The 25,139-nt window shown below is 43.0% G+C and overlaps 1 protein-coding gene across 6 annotated transcripts in view; it reads right to left on the minus strand.

Annotated features, from left to right (window-relative positions):
- utrn (utrophin) overlaps positions 1-24,393 on the minus strand; it is a 173,584-nt gene extending 149,191 nt beyond the window's left edge. For 3 of the 6 annotated variants that reach the window (XM_070987931.1, XM_070987933.1, XM_070987928.1), the window contains exons 1-7: positions 14,043-14,124; positions 6,453-6,514; positions 5,514-5,606; positions 3,979-4,056; positions 2,453-2,545; positions 1,545-1,717; positions 499-614 (exon numbers count right to left, since the gene is read on the minus strand). In XM_070987931.1, the coding sequence (XP_070844032.1) occupies positions 499-614; positions 1,545-1,717; positions 2,453-2,545; positions 3,979-4,056; positions 5,514-5,606; positions 6,453-6,514; positions 14,043-14,124 (697 nt within the window). Of the gene's footprint in view, positions 1-498; positions 615-1,544; positions 1,718-2,452; positions 2,546-3,978; positions 4,057-5,513; positions 5,607-6,452; positions 6,515-12,748; positions 12,867-14,042; positions 14,125-22,104; positions 22,270-23,949 lie in introns of those variants that run through there. The other 3 variants (XM_070987929.1, XM_070987930.1, XM_070987932.1) reach the window with 3 other exon arrangements.
- Between the last annotated feature and the right edge of the window lie 746 nt (positions 24,394-25,139).

The raw sequence follows: 25,139 nt of genomic DNA on the forward strand, positions 1-25,139 counted from the left end.
GAGAGAAAAGGGCAGGTTGAGGCAAGTTGCACTGATTAAACCTGGCTTTGACACAGATCAGGGAGGACGACCCTTCATTCATGACATAACAAGAGGTCTGAATATAGACAGCTCAAGTACGTGCACACAGAGCATCTACAGGTGCTACATGAACCGGAAAGAAATTCAGAGCAAACATAGCTCCTTACAAATCTTCAGCCAAAGACAACACCAAGGTATTTGCTCCACCGTGAGTTTATCCCACTGCTGGCAGGACATGAAGGTAGGCTTCGTGAACACAGTTTTAATATGTGGAAATTTTCGACAGTGAAATGTATGTCATTCCATATCCAATTTTTGGGGGGGATTACTATAAAAGGTAGCTGATGGGTGCCTTTTCTTTTGCTGCCATTTTTGCATTTTCATATCGACTTTCTACAGTTATTCTTGCCTAAATAAATAAAGCAGACCTATGGGTACATTAGAGAAAGTGTTTAAAACATCTCAGAGTGCCGGCACCTTCGGGATCCAGTAGCCTCTCAATAGCCAGCTGGTCTTTGGCCACAGTGAAGGCATGGTCCAGTCTCTCCACAGGGCTCAGCCTGACTACCTGATCCCAGCTGAATGCATTCGGCCTGAAGACACACAGAAGGAAAGTAACATTCAGGATATTCCAGTATCAAGGTGTGATTATTCAGGATCCACGTGTATCGGTTTAAATGTGTGAAGCTGAGTGAAGCTGAAACTGAAACACTCATAAAAGAGTAAACCTTTTAGCTGAATTTAGCAGAATTTATCCCATTTTTTGTTTTTAACACAGATTCTGTATTACAAAATACATGTTTTGTACGTATTAACAGTGTGATAACTCGAGGTGGAGGTTTCTAGATACATTTTTAGACAAATTACCTTTTCCTGAGCTGTGAAAGAAATGAATGCTTCTTCCCTTAGTGGTGCAGGAGAGACTTGTATTGAGGCCAGTTGAATGTGGAATGTGTGTGTTCAGTGATCCACCTAAACCCTGTCCCAGGTCTAAACCAACACTGGCCTTTCTCACAGCTCAGAGGTCTGTGTGTGTGTGTGTGTGTGTGTGTGTGTGTGTGTGTGTGTGTGTGTGTGTGTGTGTGCATCACTTGTAAGGACAAGGGGTTACAGAAAGGGGGGGAAACACCCCTGATGCTTCTCTCGCTCCATTTCTTTCACACACAACAGCGTACACACACACACCAAGCGTGTGCAAACAGTGTCATGGCAGGCGTAAACAGAGCAGGTCAAGCAGCGTACACAGGCCCAGCAGGCGCTGACCTGTCAACCTGACCTCCCGCCACTTACACACAAGCACAGAATGGCTCCTACACATCAGCCATTTCTAAATTCCAGGCCTTGGTTTCCTGGCGGCATTTGAAGGTCTTGGCCTGTGCTCCGTATGATTTACACCAAGTGTCAAAGGGCATATGTCAAATATTCATCCCACAGGAGCAAATATGAAATGGCAGCATGGCACATAAGAGGGGGTTTTCAAGTATTGGTTCATTACCATGACCACACATATGATCCCCCCTCACCTGAAGTGGTGCAGGATGCTGTTGAGAGCCAGGCCGTCGGCCCAGCTGGTGGTGAAGTTCAGCACATTGACTTCTGGGTATGAGCGGGTGCACTGGCGTACCCAGCTCAGCAAGATCTTCTCACTGTTGGTCTGCTGCAAGTTGGACATGATATCCTTCATGATGTCTTTCACCTACATGAATGTGGAAAAACACACATTAATATGGGTGACTTAAAAAAAAAAAAAGAAGAAAAACATACAATTTTGCACATTTATGATTCCATTTATAATTCTGGTTGTATATGTTTTTGTTTGTATGGAAAAACTGGATAAAAATCAGGTACGTTCCTAATTTTGTGCATTAAAATAGCCAGTTTATTCACACCGTCTGTGACTGGCACAGATGTTCAAAATGAGTAAGAATGATACGAAAAGATCACAATAAAACACCACCACTTCAGTGTTCTGTAGTTATATAGGTCTGTTATGAAAACAGCAGCACATCTAACATACACAAAAACACACACCATAAAATTCATGGTGCCAGGAGTGTTATTCATGTAAGCAAATAATAATGAGGGAGTAATGAAATCTAATCTGGAAAGAAATGGCAGCGCCCAGACCCTGTTAATAAAACCTCTTGATTAACTAATTTCCTTCAAATGGCCATTTCTAATTTCAGCAGGTCAGACTTAGACAAAGCAGTCGATGATAAGCATGTTTACATGCATGAACGCATGTGTGCACACTGCTTTTCCATCAGCTGTATTTGTGGTCCCTCTGCAACATCAGTGAATTGTGAGTTCACGGTCAGAGCAAACATTAACGAGTCTTTGTGTGTGTGTGTGTGTGTGTGTGTGTGTGTGTGTGTGCAGGATGTGGGTGGAAAGAAAGGGACAGCAAATGCATGTGAATATGTGTGCTCACCTGCCAGTGGAGGATAATACTCCAGATGAGGCCCAAGGTCAGCTTGTGGTTCCCATCCACAATGTCTGTCCCACCTATGTTTACCAGATCAACCTGAAAGATGACAGATACAATACATAATGATAAAATGACATAAAGAGAGACAGAAAGACAGATATAATTCATAACACAAGAAATGTTCTCTATCAAAGTAAAAATCCTTCCTGTTTTGAGCAGCTTGACTGGAAAGCCCACACCATAAAAAATCTTCTCAGCGAAAATCTCTTGTTTGCTATAATCATAATACCCTTTCAAAATTAAGCTGCTAATAATTGCTGTTTACAACACTAAGCAACCCTAAAGTAACAACTCTGTTCACATAGTAACATCTGAGTTTCTCTATGTAGTGGAATAAATAATATTGCTTCAAATCTTAATGAGTGTCCACACTGTTACAGCTGAATACTTGTGCCTGGCTGCAGCCTTGTCAGACACTTCATATGAGGTGAGCCTGAGTGCGGACTGATTACATATAAATATTTTGGAGAGGATCAAGGCACCAAGTGGAACATGAGGTCAAGTGTCTGGTCAAACTGCAAAATGACCTCTGACCCATCTCTAGTCCCAGTTAGCTCCATCCTCCTGCCACACCACCACTTCTCTGTATCGCTTTCTTTCTGAACAAGAATCATCCAGGAGTGCTCCGCTCTTATCATTAGACAGCGCAGAGGGAACAAATGATACTGGAATAACAAAAAATTCTCTAAATGCAAAGGGGTCTGGGTTGGCATCAAAGCAGACAGCGATTCTGATGATTTTTGAGCACCTAAGTCAAGTTGGAGCCAAAAACATAACTTGTTTTTGACTACAGGAACACATTGCTCCTTAGATACAGCTTTTAATTCCTGTTTAAGGTGCAAGTCAAGTTTTCCAAGGCTAAGACATGGAATCAAGGTCAAGCACATTTCAACGATGATTGTGGTTTCTATACTTTCCTTAGAAACATCAAGTATTTATGATATCTAAGGCCTTATTTCATTTCCTACAGTCAGCAGAATTTAAAGGCCCGTGGGAACTCAGGCCTTCACTGCCAGCTGACAGTCTCTGGCTCTTGCAGGAAAGAAACCAGCAGGGGTTGCATGCAAACTCCAGCCTCCGCTACTTCCCACAAGCATGCCCGGCCCATTATCTCCCACTGCTAAGGTCAAGGCATTTAAGACTGACTATTGTACACAGAGAGGAGGAGGGCAGCTGAGGGAGCGAAGGAGGCAGACAGACAACGACAAAAAATACACAACACAGTGTCAAATGTATCAAAGCCAAAGAGTCTGTGGGTTTTTACTTCAGCAGAACGCAACAGCAGCTAATTTCACTGTTCATTATGCTTCCCTCTTTCTGCCTCTGCCATGCTGCACTGTGTGGCTAAAATGAAGCCCTGTTCATGCCTTAATAGCATCTGGTTACAAACTACTGGCATACATGATTTAGCTAAAAGCACCACCAAACAGCAGTTGATGAGACAAGAGCACCAAAAACACAGTACTCACATTATTTTGATGCAGGACTTGAAGTACTTTGTTGACATTGTTGAGAGCGTGTACTCTGGTGGAACCTCTCTCTTTGGTCTGAGAAACAGGAAACACAGCACAAATCAGCATGGTCACAGTTCACGAGCCAATCATAAGGCTGCAGGAAGCTAAACATGATGTAAATCAACAGTTTGAGCTCTTGTTCACTGCGACAGTTCCTAAAAGCATAGCAGATAAACAGAGTTTCAGTGGTTGGAGAGTAAAATCTAAGACATATTCATCTACAAGTATTCACACCAGGGACAGTAAGATTAACTGAAGCACTGCTACACCAAAAAAGCTATGCCATCGCTCAGCAGAGTCTTTCTCTCCATACATTCACACACCCATTACCCTATCAGCAGTGTCCACCAGCCAACTTATGGAAAGAATGGCAGGATGGATGGCTGCCAACTGCAAATCCTTTTTAAGTCGTCACATACCTCAACCACTCATTAGCACCCAATTAGAGAATTAGTATTCTGGTATCAGAGTGAGTGTGTGCGTGTGTGTGTGAGAGATAGAGAGAGAGCAGGCACGTAGTACAGTTGCAGGTGCTAGAAAGCAGATATGTTGCTGAAGGGGTGAAAGCGAGGTGACACTGATTAAAAAAAGGAATACCCATAAAAATAATAACGTGTGCTCGTAGGCTCCTGGTTGGTTACTGAAGATACTGGGATGGACATTGCAGTAAAATGCTGTATCTATTTCTTTATTGACTGTTTTTCTGAGAGTTTGCTAAGCAAAATCTTTGTGGAGGACAAACTGAAATGTCTTGCTGACATTAACGTGTATGCAGAATCAGCTGTAATTGGCAAAAGTTCAAAAATCAAACAAACATCTACGTATTCATCTACAATAGATGGGATGGGGATACCATGCGTTTGCAAAACATCTGTTCTTGGCATGGGTCTCTTGACACTGACACGGCACGGTGGAACAAGTGGTGACACTGTCGCCTCACAGCTAGAAGGTCCCGGGTTCGATTCTCGCTGTGGGCGCCGGGGGCGTGTCCTCCACCATGCCTTCAGTGCCTGCTGCTCGAGGAAAGGGGCCTTTCTGTGTGGAGTTTGCATGTTCACCTGGGGTTTCCTCCTTAAATAACCCCCCACTAAAAAACATGCAAGAAGATCACCACCTGACCAATGGTGACGAACAGGAACTGGGTCCCCGGGCGCCGGTCGAATGGCAGCCCACCGCTCCTGGTCTGCCACGGAGGAAGGACGACCAGGATGGGATAAATGCGGAGGACAAGTTTCACCAATTGCATGGCGTGTGTGTGCATGAGCATGAATAATTGTGTGACGAATAAATGGGATTGTCCTTCCAATTCTTCTTAAGAAGATACTTCCTATATTATTGAAGAATGTATTGATATAAGATAGTACTGATAAGATAAACCACTTGTGGTGAAGCTGAATAATTTCTCAGGAATTTCAGAGTCAGATGACTCATTTCTTACTAATGTGTTGGTTGTTGTGTGCAAACCTTTATACACACATACACACACTCACCATGACAGTGCCAGTGAGACCCTCCAGCAGGTCCAGCAGCTTCCTCCCATCCTTCAGGTCAGAGAACATGTCCTTGATGGGCGTCTTCCCTGTCTGATCAGACAAAAAAAACACAACTGGAAGGTTTAGTCTACACATTTCTAGTCTACACCAAGGATGAGAGCTTCAGAGTGCAGCTGCAGTACAGGAACAATTATCCAGAAGTTGTTGCAACAAGCAATCAGCAAACAAGCCAATCAACTAAGACACGCAGATAAGATATCGAACTGAATGAAACGTGGATATTTACAGTGACTGAGCTGTCAGATAGTCGCTTTACATATCAAAGTGGGCTTAAATCCCTTGAGAAGGCATGAAATTTACATGTCTTTTAACTAAGAGCATTTAAGCGTTTCAGAGATGATGTTGGCCTGTCTGAGGAGTGCAACTATTTAAACAAAATCCAGCTAGAAAAATTAAGTAAATATATTTAACTCAACTCTGTGAATGGTTTGTTTATGAGACACATGAGATATAAAAAGAGGACCACACACAAAGCCATTATTGCTCTCATAGAAATTGTTGCTAGGAAGGAAAATGGACTAAGGCATGCACTAGAACAAAATAACGTCTCTGAACATTTGCAGTTAGGTTTTGTGCTTTGTTTTCTCAAATTAAGACAAGACATGGCAGCTCCTCCAATCTGCAGTGTAAGTACAACAACATTTCTGCAATGACAGGTTTACATTCCAAACATTTAGTCTACTCCTGTGCTAGCAGCAAAGCTAGCAAAGTTTCAAACAGAAGCACTCCAGGAACAGCTTTTCATCAGACACAAACATGACATGACCTTCATTCTGTCGGTCCTTCTTTAAAGTCTTTCATATCACCATCAGTGCTTTAACTAACGCGGTTAAAGTTTGCTATTCCTTTGAACTGGTCTACAATCTGTCACATTACCTTGGAGAATTGTGCATTTATCCATTTGGTGAATGTTTTCTTCTGTACTGCATCATGCTCATCTGTGGAAAAGAAAGAAGAGGGATTGTTAGAAAGGGCAGGAGTATCAAAAATTGGACACTGGCAATAGGCACGCTCATTCTCATGATCAGAGCAAAGAACATTGTTCCATCGGTTTAATTCAGGAACCAATTGGCTGAATTCACCGACTGGTAAATGGTGATTATAGCTGGAGGCGTTGCAGCTTAAAAGCACCATGATCAATGCGGCCGGAACATCCGAAAATCACAGGAACAAAACGTAAGTAAGAGGAGTATTTGGATAATGTGTGCAAAATGTCAAAAGGTGTATCTGAAGCAAAGGCAACACACGATGTGGTCCAAAAAAAATGTTATCAAAAAAGTCCATTTGCATGTGTACCACCCTTGCACATCCATACAGTGTTCCTCTGGTACAAATATTTCACATTCTCTTCCCGCTCGACTCTCTCCCTCCCTACTCCTTCTTTATTCTCCAACATTGCTCTCTAATAAGGCCTCATTGTGTGTCAGGCAGAGGGTCAGCTACTTTGATGTGCCTGGTTCCTGTAATGGATGAGAGTAGCTCATACAAAGCCTTAGACTTGACTTAGAAACTGAGTTTTTTCTACGTTAGCCGAATTTAAAAGAACATGGAGGGACATAATACATTTTCATTATTAGAACTCGATCTTTAAAACTTTCAAGTTACATATGTTTCTCCTTCCAACTACAAATGTACACTTTTCTTTTGAGCATGCATCTCTACCTCTGCGTTTCAAGTTGTTGGCTAGTCAATGCACACCAAGTGCGGTGAAAAACCCAGCTGAGACGCATATTCCCAATGCTGCATACACGTCCAAAGAATTCACCTAAAACCTGAATCATACTGGCACATCCTTCATGTCTTAATTAGAAAACGTTACATTCAGATAAGAACTAATTCAGAATATCCGAACAGAATATGCCATTTACATGACACTTAAATAACTATGAATCTTGTCATTCAGAATAATACCAGAATATAAATGTGCATGTAAGCATAGTCAAACAGGTAATGCCTTTAGAAGCCTTGGAAAGACTGTATCTTCCACGTAAGGAGACAGTCACATAAATCAACAATCAGGATGTAGAGGGGTGGATCATTAAACAGCACGCAGACACATAATGACATTCCTAAACAAAGTTCAGCAGCAGTGCAGACGTCCACAGCCAAATACACACCAGCAGCCTCAACAACAGAATGGGACACAAATGTACACCTGAGGGAATGGGTGTTACCCATCATCGGATCATAGAACCTACACCTCAGATATATCAATACTTCAATTCAGTGAGATGAGGAGCCTGCCATGTTCTGCAAGTTCAGTTTATTGCCCTCCCCATGCTGCAGCCTCCTAAATAAGCAGCTTGTTAAGTTGTCAGTCTGTCTCAAAACTGTACACCTGAGGGAATAGATTAAAAAAAGAAAAGAAAGAAAGAAATGCATTCATGTCTGCTTCTAAACACTCTGACTGAGGTCTAAGACCACAATCTTAGTGGTGGTAGAAGTGTATCTGTGTATGAGTGTTAAACTACCACCATCATTGAAGTAGCCGCTGTGTGAAGCACCATGAACTGAACAAAAGGTCAAAGGTTATGATCACCAGCCCCAGCAGTAGTGGCCGTCTTTGTTTGGGGTGTGTGGAGGGTATGTTGTGTGTGTGTGTGTGTGTGTGTGTGTGTGTGTGTGTGTGTGTGTGTGTGTGTGTGTGTGTGTGTGTGTGTGTGTGTGTGTGTGTGTGTGTGTGTGTGTGTACTGCCACTGGCAGGGTGAGAAGGTGGTCAGAGGCCAGAGGTGGGGGTGAGAGAGGTGAAGAGGTGAGAGGATGAGACAGGTGGTGGTGGAAGAGAGGCGTTTTTGAGACCGACTAATTTGTCAGTCGATACAAAAAGGACTAGTTTCTGAAATATCATACTTGGGAATGTCATTCATTTACTGACTGATTCTGAAAACTTTTTTGTTGTCTAACATGTCAAGTATTCCAATTATGTATGGAAACGTACATGTATATATGTGTGGCAGTGTGTGTGAGGACTGAATAATCTTACATTTTTTTATTTTATGTGTGCAATACACAGAGGGAAATAGGCAAACAGAATTTCTGCGTCATTTAAATGCTCCAGAAATGTCACTAAGACCAGAGGAGAAGATGACTGCAGCTGAGACAAAAGGTATGAAAAGAACCAACTGGAAGGGTGAGATTTTGAGGTGAGGACAAAAGCAGGAGAGGCTAGTCGCCCAGACTGGTTTCCACCTGCGCTGTGTCTTCATCTCTACACCACTGTCTTTAAAGTGCTTTGAAGCGCAACACTATAAAAAGTCCCTCCTGAGAGTATTTTGACCCATTTTTCCACATAAATCTCAGGCAGCAACAATAGTACCTTAAGGAGTCTTTCTTAAGAGGTGAAGAAGACAATGAGGTGGTGCCTGAAGGAGGTGATGAATGAAGAAGATGATGGAGAAGAGGGTAAAGGAAACAAAGAAAGGGTCTTGTTGAAAAGCAAAACAACGGCATTATTGATAAAGGGCAGGTGCCATAACAGGGGGCCCAACGACTGATATAAATCAATTACAGTGGATAGCTTATAGGTGGAAAAAGACAGAGAGGCAGGAAGGAGGAGACAAAAATGCCAGCAAGCACATTTAGAGAACAACTCATGTGAAGCACCAGGAGGACAGGTACATATAGCACAGGTATGCTCTTAACACAATATCAATTTTCCTTTTAGAAAACGCCATACGTGGAAGCCTCCTGTCCTTACAGCCTTATCGGCATGCTGCGTAGGGCCCCAAAGGAGAGGGTCCCTGGGGGCTCAGGTCTCCTGGGATCTCCACCTTGACAGGACAATACACTCGATTCATATCCGCTGCTTCCCCTCAATCTGTCTGCTGCTCCTACTCACCGCAGCGCAGGAATGTCTTACTGCTGGACGGATCAAAGCAGCAAGTGTGTTTAAGTGTGGATGTGTATGTAAGAGTGCAAGAGAGAAAAAAATACCATTACCTAGTGGAATTTGTATATACAACATTTATACACCAATACACATGTCCACTTCTGTCAATTTGCTTATGGTTATTTACATCTGCCCACACAAGTATGTCAGCCATAGATGTCATAAATAGCACTTATCTGCTGATATTTATATGAAAGGAAAAAAACATACACACGCTTACAGTTAGTTGTAAACAAACTGTCGAATGTGCTGTGGTCCTAAATGAAGGTCTGTGTGACAGGAAAGTGGTATGTGTGCTGCATGTCAGTGAGGCCTGACCTGAGTGTTAAAGCTATTCGAGTCAAAGCTAATCACTAGAGGAGAATGTCATGCAAAAACACAGCCAACAACGTGTTCTGTTCGGTATGCACAAAAAAAGGAAAGAAAAGAGAAATACATAGTTTCCTACAATTCAACGCTCTGCTGAGTGAGTTTTGTCACCCTTTGTGATCCCTTGCTACGAGGAGTTTTCTGCTGTGAACATTTCATTGCTGTCACAAGATACAATTTGGGGGTGTTTAACTTCTAATTAAAACCATCGCTGGACATGTCATCTTGGCTTTGTGTACATCTACACCTAATACATATCAACTGAAACATTGCATTTCTTTAAAGCTAAACAATCTGCCTCCGAGTTATCTGAACTGTTACTGAGGAAATTGTGGATACAGAAAATCCCGCTAATGCTAAAAAGTAAACTGTTTCCCTGATCCTATTTAAGACGACAGAACGGTAAAACTTTGACGGGTAAACAATCTTTATGGGTCACTCGGTCATATGATACAGATATCCTATCAGCTAATAGCACTAGCACAGTGGAGCATGTGTCACACTCACATTTGTTTGCAGAGCAAATGCTCTACCCCATCAAACAATCAGTCAAAATGTTTCATATAACTGAACCACGTGCACGCTCACACGCATCAGTGTGAGCAGAGGGATGCAGGCACAGATACTCACTTTGCAGACAGTGCAGAGTCATGTACAGTGAACATGCTGAGAAACAAATGTTTCTCTTCCTCAACAGCCAAACAGGAAGCAGTGATAACATCAGGAAGAGTAATCCCACTGCTGTCTTCTCACGGCTCACTGCACACGCACATGCTCTCAATATATTATGTATACACATGCACGCACTCACACCACAGCATGAAGACTCCAGTGTTGTGTTTCAAGCTACGTTTCTGTGGGGCTCCTTTCCTCATAAACAGACAAATTCTCTTAAGCTCGCACACGGTTTTCAGTCAAAAAGTTGTATGAATGCAAACAGCCAAGGAAATAAATTGTGTAAAAACCATTCAGATACAAGTTTATTTTTCCAAAATATGGCCGTGATCTTTCAAATTGCAAGGCTGCTCCAATTTCCTTGACCCTGTGTTGACCAACATTACATAAGCAAGAATCGACAGCACTAAGGACGATGAGGAAAAACGAACTGCAAACAACCCCCAAAACATGACATAAGCAGGCAAGAAAAAAATTCACAGAAACCAGCCACCAGCTGGGGACACAGAGCAGACACATAAAATATACAGCCCCAGTCTATTAGTATATCCCTCCCTCTCACAGGTGGAGAGAGCCTGTGACCACACAGCAGGGAGAAGGGGCAAACGGTGGGAGGCACTGAGGTGAAAATCAAACAAACCATCAGGGTTTCCAGGCAGCATCACACAGTAAACATGAGAGCTCAGGGCTTAGACAAATAGAGATATTTACAAAGTTTAACCGCACCAGTGAGCAGCAATTACCTTTATCCAAGTCATATTTCGCTTATGCGTCGCTGAAGATTGTTTCAGTAAAGCTTTAAAACGCAAGTGTGTCCGCTGAATGAACCACAGTTAACTGAGTAGCCATACATTTAGGCCTCAGTTATCAACTGAAGTGACTGAAAGTCTAATTGGCAGAAAACCAACTGGGAAGCGTGTCTGAAAGCTGTCACGGTTTCCAAAGTCACTGTACCAAAACTGCAAGCTAACTTTTTTGTGAAATTGGATGCAAAGTGCAGACTTTACAGGGGTCACTGGCGAGGAAAAAAGAAAGGATCATGTCTTGGCTGTGAAACAACTCTCAAGCAAATGCCTGATGCGTAAAAAAAAGTCTTCCAGGGTGAACTTCACCTTGATGGGAAGGAAGGAGGCTCAGCTGTTGCCTTTCAGCACAGCACCACCCACAGCCTGTTGGAGGGCACTAATTCCTGCACAGGACACAAACACACCTACGACTATTGCGCTTTAACGTAACGTAAAAGCCCTTGGACAAATATTCTCTTTTCCTTACATATGCACACACAGAAATGTACATGTAAAAACTCAATCCCATTTGCAGTATGATTGCACCGATGCATTTTATTCTGACTCTATAGGTTGAGAGGAATGCATAGAATTCCTATAATTTCCCCTGCATTCCTCCCTCCTCCCTCCAGTGGTCACTTGTCTAAGCTTGTCCCAGCCGGCACAGCCTTGTTGACACTCTTCCCTCGCCAAGATCTGGGAATTTGTAAGCAAAACAATTTGAACGTCCAGAAAGATTACCCCATAACCCCACTTAGCTTGAAAAACACCTATGCGGTGTGCATGGTTGCATGCATTGGTGTAATTAGCACTGAGCAAGAATGGTGAGGTGAGGGGTGCTGGAATTTAGCGAAAAAAGGCTCAGCTGAACTGTGATCAGTATTCCAAGTCAGAGATTTAATAAGCAAACTGTAAATCACTGCTGCAACATGTAAAATGAGCAGGAAATAAGCAATAGAAGCGACCTCAACTCCATCCAGGCAATTTATCACAAATGAATCAAGTAACCCTTTAGCGTCACGTGTGTTTTAAGTCTAACATAGCACTATTACTACAAGACCAACTGATTTTACTGATTCTGATGTACAGACAGACCTTGCTTGCTTCTTTGTATACATCTCCTTAAAAAGGGTTTCAAGATTTAAATATGTGAGCTCAAAAGATTATTTAAAGCTGAAAACAAATCATGGCTGTCCAAATGTACGCGTTCCATTAAATCATCAGCATATCTAAACTGTGGTAAAGCCGGTGCCATCTCAAGTGTGTTTACCAAACAGCAGGAGAAAGTACATATAAATATGAAATGGCAATCCACTTTGAGAAGTACTTTCACAGCAAGCTTGCATATGCCAGGATCAGATTGCAGTCTGAGTCTAACACACCTAACTGCACCACCTGTGGCACACCCATCTGTCACCAAGCCATGTGTCACACACCTGTCAAAAGTTCCTACCTCTGAGTTTGAGCCCATGCTCTGCCATCTTCTACTGTGAGCCACCACGAAGCAAAACCAAAGCAGATAGTCCAAGAGTGTCAGGGCAAGACACAATTTGACATTCCTGCCTCCCTCTTCGCCTATCTCCTCTGCCTCTGTCGCTCCTTGACCAGCAAGGGAGGAAAAGATCAGAAGAATGCCACAGCAAAGAGAGAGAGGGGCGGGAAAGAGGGACGTCGTCAATGAAAGGGAAACAGATTGGGGGCAGAGCAGAACAGGACGGGGCAAGCCAAGGGGTGGGGAGTCATAATGCATCGTGGGATGGGGGATGAACACTGATAAACACAGAAACACTGTTCGGCGCAATCTCTGCGTGCAACAGGACGGAATGCATATCAGCCAGAGATCATCGCACAAATACAGACAAAACACAGGACTGCGGCGGAGGCGATGTGGTGGGGCAGAGGCATTAACTTTCTGATCTGCATTTGATGAAAATCTCAACACACGCTCACCATCATTAGATCCAATCTTCCATATATACTGCATTACATTTATCCTCACATGGAGGCTTTTAGCCCTAGCCCCATTCAAATTGGAGCAGAACACACAGGAACATGAATGTGAGCAATCTAATATACTGGGCCACGATACAACTACAGAGATTTTGTCAAATCAAGAGAGATCTGTCAAAGCAAGAGAGATGAGCTCAACAATGTAGAAAGATTTGCACTCTTAACTGCAGCCTTACCAAAAACGAGGTCCATGTTCACCTTTATTTCACTTTCACACACTTTTTTGCATCTAAAAAATCTCTTCCAGTTATTTTTATTTTTTTTTATCAGAGTGCAGGTTTTCTTTCTACATGATGAAAGTGAGAAATATGTACATTTCATTTCAAAGACATAACCTGATGCCAGTACTGGTCCACAAAAAAAGTAAGTGAATGTTGACGGTTGAGCCACCCACGGACGCTTTAGACGCGGTCCAGCACATCATTAGAAACTACAAATATATGACCCCGAACACACACACACGCATGCACGAGCACACACACACAACGTTCTTGCATAAAGCAACAAGAGCAAAGGAAAAGATGGGACTGATAATGTTAAATCTGGATTTAACTGCTGTGGGTACAAAACACAGGCACACTCAGTTTGGTTTAAAAGCCCCTTGGACATCTAAAACAGAAAGTGGCTGATCACTTTGTAAGTTGAGTGGATAAACAGCCAAGTTTCCTGTAATGCTTCTTTGAATTCACTCCTCCCCAGATGAACACAACGAACTACAGATGTGCTCCTCCACTTACCTAGATAAGGACTATCTTGACTCTTTCTTTTCCTGTTGAAAAAGTTGCGCTTCCTCCATGACATCCACTTACTCAAATTCATGATGAAAGAAAGTCTTTTTACAAAAAAGAGAGAGAAAAAGAGAGAGAGAAACAAAAACAAATCCGGAACAGGAAGACAAGGTGGTGGTGGGTGTGAGAGAATGACAGAGACAGAGAAAAGAGAAAGAGGAAGTAGAGGTGCGAGAGCATTTATTGAGTATGCTGGGTCTGTTTATTTGGGGTGCTGGGCCGGGCTGTCAGATGTGACATCACACACATGTTCACACACACACACACACACTCAACAGGGACAGGAGGGTGAGGAAAGTGTGTGAGTGACAAGAACAGGGACAGCTTCAGCTTGTCAATTAAAAGGTGACACAGAGGTTTGAGCGTGTGTATGTGTGTGTGTGTGTGTGTGTGTGTGTGTGTGTGTGTCATATGCATTGCTGTAACTGACAGGTGATTCCCCTCTAAAAACACAAAGTACTGTCGGGGATGACAGCCTTCGATCTCCCACTTTGCAGGAAGCGACAGCAGATAAACATGACCCAGAGTGACCTAAACCCTAAAAACATCATGCTGACACTCTGGGCTAGAACAGCCACTTCCTTTACTACTGTTTACATGAAAGTGAAACCTTTGACAATCAAAAAAGTGACTCAGAATAACTGCAGGACAAACGGTCAGCACTGACATTTAATGCAGGTCTGTGAGCCAGTGCAGAGGGACAGGGAACAGGGCAAAGGCCTGATTCCATTTGCTCATTGACATATTTAGTCAATGAGGGGCAACTGAACAAACAACTCAATTCCCACAGAGAGAGTAAAGTGGAGAGAGGTGGGAGCGAGAGTAGAGGCAAAGGGGGCAAGGAAACAACAGAGAGAAAGTTAATCTTCCTGTGTTTTGCTTTCCCTTTTCCTTTCCTTCACAAAGAGGAAGTAGAGGAGGCTTGCCGGCCCAGTCCACCCGTGACCAACTTCCAGACACTGATTGAATTAAATCCACTTCCTTCCATAGAGAGTTGCAGCAGCTGGTCTGGTCACAACTCAGAGGAATGAACTGGGTTGGGTGAGGCTGGCTTTGGCAGTGACTGAAGGAATTAGAGACCGAAAGGGACTTTTCCGCTGGACTGCATCAGTCATGAACTCAGAGAGAGACGTCCCCCTCTGTTGTTCCGTCCTCGCACACCACCCCAAAAGCATCCATCATCGAGCTGCTTGAATGAAGTCGTGCGCATGCATATGCAGTACACTGGCATACACATCTCCCTGTCTCTCTCACACACACACACACACACACTTCATCAGCTTCATTATAACATCCATCCTCCACTGACAGAAAATGGGCTTCAAAAAAGGAAACGTCCACTGCACTGTCACTCTTTGATGTTCAACATCGTTGTGATGAAATAAAGGAAATAACTTTTTTGTTGCTCCCTCCTTCTCTCAGCCTGCCATCCTGATTGTCCACTTAAATTTCAGCTTGTGATCCCCACCAATCACGAAAAGAGTCCCACCCTTTACTCAAACATTTACGTGTTTTGTCGCAACCGCCCATTATGACCTTTTGAGGCTACTGTTGGAGGACAATTTGGTACAAACCTGACTGTACAAAAGTTGGGACGCTGTGTAGCTGGTATAGCTGAAAAACTATGCTAAGAGTCTCTGCTAACATTGATGGGTGCGCAGCCTCTGGCCGTGTTGGAGTTTTGACACAGACACAGGGTCTATGTGGTGCATTCAGTTCACCTTGTAAAGTCTGAAATCTAAATCATTTTTGTACGGCAAAGTGTGTGGGCACCGGCATAGTTTTCCTGGTGTATTGAAGTGCACCTCGTACCTTGAGAAATCTATACTTGAATAGCAGTAAGGTTGTTAAAATGGGGACAAAAATGTTTCCCTGATTGAAATACAGAGGCCGACATCTGTCATTCATTTCTACAAAGGCAGATTTTAGGAATTTAATCAAAATAATCTTATCAAATTGCTATCAGCAAACTCAACCATAATTCTTGTACAACAGGTCCTCACATACCTCTGTGGTAATTTTCAAGTTCTTTTCCTGCAGCATTTTTTGATAATTAAATACTAAAGTCACACCCAATACACAAACATTTTGGCCAATAAAGAACATGCATGTTCAAAATCGTTTCTTTAATTTCATTATTCAGTGGGCATAGGCTATTCAACATTGTGTCATCATACAACATACAGCAGTTAACAAGGTCAAGAAATACAGGATATGTTCGAAGTGGCGACTTTTAGATGTGTTGTAGGGTTTTTCTTTAAAAAAAAAAAAAAAAAAAACTTTCAGGAGTGGCTGCGGTGATCGTGGCTGTGCTTCTCACACACATATACAGAGCAGATGAGTCAGTGGTCCAATCAGCACCCAAGAGAAAGAGATGGAAAATGCAAAAACCTCTCACAATGCCACAGGCCTCCTCCCTTGGAAAAAGTAGACTCCCATGTCCAAGGTCTCAAAATCACTGTGTGGAGGTGCATGATATGTAGCCACAATGTCCTTGGTTCATTGGATTTTAGCGCCATAGGCACTAGAATAAGTAACACAAATTTATTAACAACCAAAAGGAGACAAAAAACAAGTTCAGCCCTATAAGAAAAGTCCTTTCAAGTAGTGAAATACCACTGTTGCTTTAACGGGTTAATCTAAACTCTCTCTGGGCCTCAGCCTGTTTTTTTGTTTTAGTAAGTCCTGTCATGCAAGGGGTCAGAAGGTAGATTGGGCAACATGGCTTTGTGGCCCTAATGAGGTAGGAAAAGAGGGCAGAGAGGGGGATTTACACTGCAAGGCCTTGCTTTGGGAAAGGGAGATTCACAGAAAGCGGAGACCGGTTTGTATGAGTGTAACAACCGCAGGAACATCCAAGACTGATCATTTTCTGCCATTTCCAGCCTTCTCTAGAAGAGTTTAAATGTCATCTGGGCTGGGCGTGGTGTCTGTATGCTGCTGGACACACACACACACACACACACACACACACACACACACACACACACACACACACACACACACACAGACATTCACATTTACCGAAGAGGCAGAGTCCCACAGACAACCGCACCCAGGGGAGATGTTTTGGCCAGGGCTTCCATTCCCAAATTTCCAGCCAGGATTTTGCGGAGCTCGTTTCCTCCCACTTCCCAGGATCAACTACAAGCAAAGAGGCTACACACACACACTTGTGTCTATATATTGCTGTGAAGATCCATCCAGCTGATTCCTTGTGGACACTTTGCATCTTCAAAGTAGAAAATCCACTACGAGAACTCTGACTGACCATTTTGCCGTACAAGAAAATGAAGCTGAAACACCAGAGGCCAAGAAAAAAACCAAAACAAATTCGGGTCATGACATCTCAGACCACAGTGAAAGCTCCTTTGTTTTGATTTGTGTTCTTTGCTGCCCACACATGCAGATGCACACCCATTATTATGCATTTGCATAACACTGCATACCACTGCACTCACTGACTGACAGTTGGAAAAGCCTTTCACTGTCACAGCTAAGTGGTAAATATCATTCTGTCATTTCTGAATAAGTAATCCGATCTCTTTCCACACATGCACGCACACACGCCCCAGCTGAAACATCTCAAAGTCTTTGGTCCACCCTACAAGAGGCCAAGGCAAGGGTAAGGAGGATCCATGACAGACATGCAGCTGAGGTAGTGTGGTGACAAACCTTCTGAGAACTCTTCTTTCCACACCCTGGGTTTGGTGACAACCACATTCTTGTTCTCGTATTAGATATACAACCATATTTTTTTTTCATGCTGCATGTCACGCCCAGAGATACTGTGTAGGCAGATGTCTGCCTGTGAAGCTCAACAGGTAATGCTGGGAAGGTTAAGAGTTCCAATTCTACAAAGGCAACCAATTTCAAAGCTGTTATATACACTCACAGAGCTGCAAGGCACCCTGTCGAATCTATCTATATACAAGAGCTGATGCTGCTGAGTGGAAGAAAAGGCATAAAACAGAAGAGAAGGGAAAGATGGAGAGGAACAAGACCAGGTCAGGTAACCAGAGCTGAGTGAGTTTGACCCGAGAAGGCTCTTCCACAGCGGAGCTCTCAGGTGACAAATAAACACAGAGGAAAAAAGGGTCAGGTGAGCGTCCATTATTGTGTAATGGTTGTTTAACAACAGCCCCCAACCCCATGGATGATATTTGACCTTTCACACTTTGTCTGCGCTCTGGAATGGGCAGGGGGGAGGGGAAGCGCACTGGCAGGATAGGTAGACAGGCCTCAGGGGGTTATAGGGTAATCCAACCAGAACTTTGTCAAAAAAAAGTCTGGAAGCACTCCTACACATCTGTTTCAGCCCTTTTAGAAATGCTGTGCAATGTGGCAGACCAGACACATCTGGTTCTCCACAGAGTTCAGCCTCTTAGGTCAACTTCAGGGCTATAGGTGATAATCATTTACATTACATATTGTCTGCAAATGACTTCCTCTGAGTAATTGTTTTATTTTTCAGTGTATTAAAGAGTGAAAATTCCCATCATAGGTTCCCGAAGCTGCTGGTGACACCTTGAAGTTTTGTCTGACCAAAAGTCCAAGGATACAAAACAAAAAGAAAAACATCGAATACCCATGGCGAAGAAGCAGGAACCAGTTAATTTTTATAGTTTTCAATACTCAAATTTGCTGCTAAATAATTTTATGTCCTCAACTCAACACTAGTCAGTTTAGCTAAACCTTTGACTGAAAAATACTGAAATGCTAAATCACACTAAGCTGGTATTCTAGCAAGGAAAAAAAGATAATTTGATCAAAAGCATAATCCATATACAACAGGTGAATGTTGGCCACATGTTGAATGTTGAAAGTCATTTTTGCCTAGATGCATTACTTTCTCCAGCTTTGCACGATTCAACCCTGCACCCCCTGTTCCTCTGATCTTCACTGAACCTTTTCCTCTCTGTCGCTGGTCCACTGCGAGCTTCCATAACAACTTGACACTGGAAAACATGAGCCATCCCTTACACTCCAAAAGAGGCGTGAGTGTGCATAAGTCTGTGAAAGGGACACACTGTCTAGTTTGCTGACCTCCATCACAAGAGGAGGGACATCACACACACACACACACACACACACACACACACACACACACACACACACACACACACACACACACACACTGTGGTGGTGATCTCACTCTAGCACTAGTTAACAAGTGGAACAAACACCAGCTGAAATAACTAAACCGGAGCCTCAAAATAACAGAATGTTCTCACTCTCCTGGAAATCAGGATGACCAACTCTCTGTCAATTAGTAATGACGACAAAAAAAGAGAGGTGTGTGTGTGTGTGTGTGTGTGTGTGTGTGTGTGTGTGTGTGTGTGTGTGTGTGCTGTCTGATGATACACTCAACTGTTGTGAAAAAATTCTCCAACCATTCAAACACGCCCCCATGACGCCCAACATAGAGATCACATGAACAAGTGTGCCAGTGCTTTTCTCACAAGGCTCATCTCAGCTGTGAAAACATCCTTCCACCTGCTCACTACACACACATACACACACTCACCTGCTGGTCAACTACCTCTCAAAGCCTATGTTTCAGCCTCACGTAGGCTACAAATCTCTGTCTTTCTCACCATCCAGCTTCCTGTCTCTGCAGCAGACGCCACAGAAGAGAAACCCAGGTTTGTTAGGTTGTCACAGGATCAATGTTAGTAATTAGTCTCTATAGTTTATAAAAAGCTTAGCACCTAAAGATGATTTCTAAGCCATAACGTGTGTGTGATGACAGAAAGAAGAGCATGTGCAGGGTGGAGCAATGCATATTCCATGTGTCCTGGTGGAAATTTTCAGAGTTCACATACACACTAAATTATAAAATACATCTAATTTCAGCCATTTTGCTGTAAGCCTGCCGGCTACACACACACCACAAAAATCAGTCCATAAGGTAAAGATAAAAAAACAGGTGGGCTACAGCCTGCAGGTTACCTCGACACAAATGTGCCCTGCTATTTTCCCTGGGTCGTTTCAGTGTGCAGCTAAGCTACGTGCTAAATTTTCCCCTCTTTGCCATAAAAGAAAACATTACTTTTGGGGTTGCCAGGGAAACCTGAATCTTTGTAAGAAAAGCTCTGCGGTCTGAACACCAGCATTGTAAATTACAAACTCCATCGGCACGGCGGAATTCCTGGCACGGAATCTGCCAGCATTCTGAGGCTGGGAGGGTGGAGAAAGCTGGCACATGGACTCGACGGGATGGAGAAATCTACAGGCTTTTCTTATGGTTACTTTTTGTGTTTCAAAGTTTACAGTAGAAAGAGAAAAAAACAACAAGGACGGGGAGATGGTAGTTGGACTGGACAGGATCTCAAAACCAAGACATCACAGCAGTGCATGCCACCATGTTTCGATGCCAATAAAAGCACTTAAATGATGAATTCCCAGGGCAACATTGCTGTTAGCATTGTTAAAACGAGGAAGTCTTACCAAGGAGTCACATACCAATGACTGTCTGCCTTACATTGATTGCTGCTGTAACTTCAGTTTACATACACAGCTCCAGACGCGGTGTTGCATGCTTAACCTCTTAAATTGAAGTCTATTGTACGATGTTTAACACGTATGAATATAGTCTTTTTTTGCTCTCCTCTTTGCTTCCTCTTGCCATTTCAACTATATATAACATAGTACACTGGCAAGACTCAGATGAGGGTTGGGTACCACTTTTGTGTATTACACTTGAATTGGGGTATTCATTCAATAATTCACAATGAAAATCATCATTTTCAAGATCATAAACTTTCCGCGTTATCTATGCAATACAATATACTTTATTGTCCCACTTAGGGAAATTTGTCTTGGACTCAGCAACTGTGCCATAAATGACTTGACAGCCATAATGACAACAAACAATACATCACCGGGCATACCATCTCAACAACAATTACACAACAGTATTGCACATATCCCATAACATTACACACAACACATACATACACCAATAATAAAACATATGCTAAAAGATCACCATAATAAAAGCACTATAAAAGTTATTGCACAATCATCGGCCTCAAGCAGCATTGTTCAGGAATTAAAAAAACGGCAGCAGCACGAGTCCGGGTAGCCAGCGGAGCAATGCCACTGGAAGGAACAGTGTTAACCTTGGAACCTCTATCTACCAAACCTGCTTTACCCATCTTTTCAAATGTGGAATAATTTGCCAGCCTGATATACACATATTCATGTAATCATTTGATAAATACGTGGTGAGAAATAAATGCCTTAACTTTCATTTTATGTCTCTCTCAATCACACCAACACAAATTGTAAGCAAATGTGCCGGACATGAACAACATCGCTTTAAGTGAAACCCTACTCAAAAAGCCAGCAATAAATTCCGCCTTTGAGCAGAGATGCAGGCAAAATATCAAACACAATATTCTGTATATTGAGCTGCTCCTGAAAGTTTCACGGTTTGTTCAACTGAAACACTCCTCCAGGTAGAGCAGCAACTTGTTTGTGCATTCGTCTCTCTCTGAGGGTGGCGTCTACAAAAGATTAACCTATGGAATGATCCACAGAGAAAAGAGTCACAGGGTGCGGCCCTCTCAACCCATCCCTGCATTCTTGTTGTCCCTTTTCTCTGCTGCCATTGGTCACCTTTCCTGTGACTTTCTCTTTCTCCGAGCAAACGTGTTACAATCAACCATCTCCTGTTCTCTTCGTGCCTTTGTTGCTTCGCTTTGCCTCTGTCCCTTTTTCCCTTGCCTCCATGGGAACTGAGGTTAACCATGCACAACAGGATTTCTGGCCCTGTCAGAGTTTCCTTTCAGCAACCGCTCTTAAGCACGTACAAGAAAATGTTCTCTCTATGCAGTTACAGGATATTTTTTCATTTTGCTAAAGACCCCGCAGAGGCCCAACAGCATTTGGTTCCGCACACACGCTTAAGTGCTCTGCAAGCAGTGTGTCCTATGTGGCGCATCAAAAACTAAATGTGACCGCAAGATAGCACTCTCAATGAAGGCCAAAGCCATTAAAAACTTACCAGATCTCCACTTGATGATGTCGTTGAACTCTTCATTGGCTCCTCCCTCTGCGATGTCACCATGCGATGCCATGGTAGCCAATAAAGTCAGTGCTGTATCAGCTGAAATTGCGTGATATGGTGGCAGGCCTCTTGACACACGGTGCAACAGCCCTCTTTCTGCACCTGTAGGTGAGAAGAAAACTTAAGTGCTTCAATCTCACTGATAAGTAACATTTGGGCATTTTCCCAGCTTGTTTTTGCTTTAATTTGACTTAAAAAAAAAGTGGAAATCTCAAAGGGAGGCCTGGAGAGTAGAGGTGTCGCATGCACTGCAGCCACACACAACCCATTCAAACATGGCAACATCGCACGCAGGAAGAGCTGGCACTTCACGAGGAACACAGTAGGTTGTGAAAACACGAACAGCTGTTTGAAACTTCACCTCCACGTCCGCTGAACAGTGCTGGGGAAGGAACAAATTGGTTTCACATCATGGGCACTGGCTGACAATATGGACTCGCATAAGAGTAAATCATGACTCACTGACGCTGCAATAACGGACAATCATGCTACAGACTTTGCTCAGGAACACGCTAGCCAATAATCTGAAACAGCCCCAAAGCGTCAAGTAGAGATGAAATTGTTCTTTGGCCACCCGCCACAGACATTTGTTCTGATGAGCTGATTTTCATTTAGTCATGTGCTCCTGGAAAACAAGTTTATTTCAGACCTTGACGACAGTAAATTTTATCATCATGCAACCAACTGACGCTTTTCATTCAATCAAGTTTTTCTGGTTCAAAGGTTAAGAAAAGCATAAAACAGCTAAATCTGGATTAGGATTTCTTGTGATTAGTTTCCTCGAGGGGATTTATGAAATATTATATTACACTGAAGTTTCAATGTCATGTCATGTGCTAATTTGTGCAAATGGCAGTAAGTTTCACAAAGGACGCTGTGATGCATGTTCAGTAAGCTCCAAAAATGAAACACCACCTATCACAATCTCCTTAATGTTCAACTTAACTTGCATGGTTCAAGTTAGTGCTGCAACGTCACAGGTTAGTCTCTTCAGTGTTGGTGCAGAGACTTTTTAGTGGAAGTGCATGTGGTCTGTTTTAATCCAGGCTATCCTTTCATTAAACACTCAACCATGTCCGCTCCCAAAATAGCTGGCTTTTACCATGAAAGGAGTTTATGTGCAGTTTTATCGAGCAGTGCTTGGTGAGTTACAGTTCTTGAGGGATGATGCAAGGGCCAAAAATAACAACTGTAAACTCAAGTTAAAGACACCCCCATCCAGCCTGCTGGTGTCTTCACATTTTCGGTTCCTCTCACTGTGAGGGGAACAGTTTGGACAAGAGAGGCTGAACAACTGAAGGGCTATAATCGACCAGTTTAGTCTGAACTCTTGAAGCTGGAAATCTCAACAGGTCTGCTTGATTTGAACCACAGCAGAGTGTCAATGTCTGGTCATTTTAAAGCAGAGATTGCAGCCTTCTTGATAAAAGAAAACCCACAATGCTACTGCTACAAAGCACATTAAGGGACTTTTAAACTGTAAATGTGTGGAGGCCTTGTCGTAGTTAATGTTTTATCTCTTAGGTAAGCCTGAGGTTGCTGACTTTTCACCAAGATATTTCAAAAAACGGCTGTGTGTATCAACGGCTAGCTACGTGCCAGTCCTCGGGTTAGGTCAAAACAGTGATTGTTTGATGGTCTGTTTCAAAATGTTATCTTTACCGGTTACCTTACAGCCAAAGTCTGGCTCTGAACGTCACAAAAGCGTTGCATTTCGTTGACAACAAGGACGGTTAACGTTACAGGTCCGAGACATTTCACGGATCCAAATCACTCACTCACCTCTGCTGTCACCAAGGAGTCAGGAGACGTGCTCCCTCAAAACAAGTCCAAAACGGGTACAGTGTGGATAGACAAATACACAGTAAAAATTACCGAAAAGTTGGACAGTTAAAAAAGTAACTACATCCAATGAATTAAGGCATTTTCTACGAGGTACGAGGCACTCGTCTCCACTAACTAGCTAACTAAAGGGAACGGTTCTCAAGCGCATCCAGTCTCCACAATGTGCCAGAAAAAGCATTCAAGAGACGCCTTTTCTGCAACGCAAAGCAAAACACAACCGCTGTAGTCTTCAAAATACACGGCGGGCTGTCTCTTGGAAACGGAGAAACGCTTCTTACATTTCACGGGTGAACGCCGCAGTACCGTGGACTCAGGTCCCACAACTTTGTTTCTGTTTCTTGACTCTTTCTCCCTGCCGCTTACGCCGATGTCAAACTCGACGGAGCTAGTGAAACATAACGGAAATGCTAAAACAAGTCTTTCGAAGTAAAAGTCAATCGCTGGAAAGTCGCTGTCTTTCCCGATAGTTGGACACATTTGAAATTATGTATCGCCGCAATAATGCAATGCTAGGTTTATATTAGGGCTGAATTATTAGTGAAAAGACACAAGTGATATTGATATATGCTACTGACTGCCCCCTCACCCACGACAGCCATCATTTAATTCAGCTTCTCCTTAATTGTTGTCTATTAACTTTATTTTGAAGGTTTTGACCGGAACCACAACGTTCATTCTTGGTGTCTTGACTCTAGTCTCAAGCTTTTCCCTCTGGCTGTAAAAGTTTTCCTGACGCGGAGATGGAAACATGGCGCGGGGGGCGTCACGTGACGTAACACCAACGAGACCAGTGATTCCCACTGGAAAACGCAATGCTGCACGAGAAACTTTACTGCAATGGAATAGAAATGGGATGTTTTCCACTGAAAGGCACCGAGGGCTATTTACACAAAGCCATTTGATCCAAGATATTTTCTTTATTGTTGCACAATGTCTGATGTGATACATATTTTATTCGCTAGAATGATGAAAACTATTATAGTGGCGAAAAAGTATTCAAACCCTGCCACTACCTCTTGTGTCAGGTTTCATTTTATTATACTGTGTGTGGTGTGTTGGCCTGAAAAGAAACAACTTTTCCAGTACCGGAGGAGACTGAATAATAGATTAAGGGCCATTGGAAAGAG

The sequence above is a fragment of the Chaetodon trifascialis genome, chromosome 19 (assembly GCF_039877785.1).
Source record: "Chaetodon trifascialis isolate fChaTrf1 chromosome 19, fChaTrf1.hap1, whole genome shotgun sequence".
NCBI classification, from domain to species: Eukaryota; Metazoa; Chordata; class Actinopteri; order Chaetodontiformes; family Chaetodontidae; genus Chaetodon; species Chaetodon trifascialis.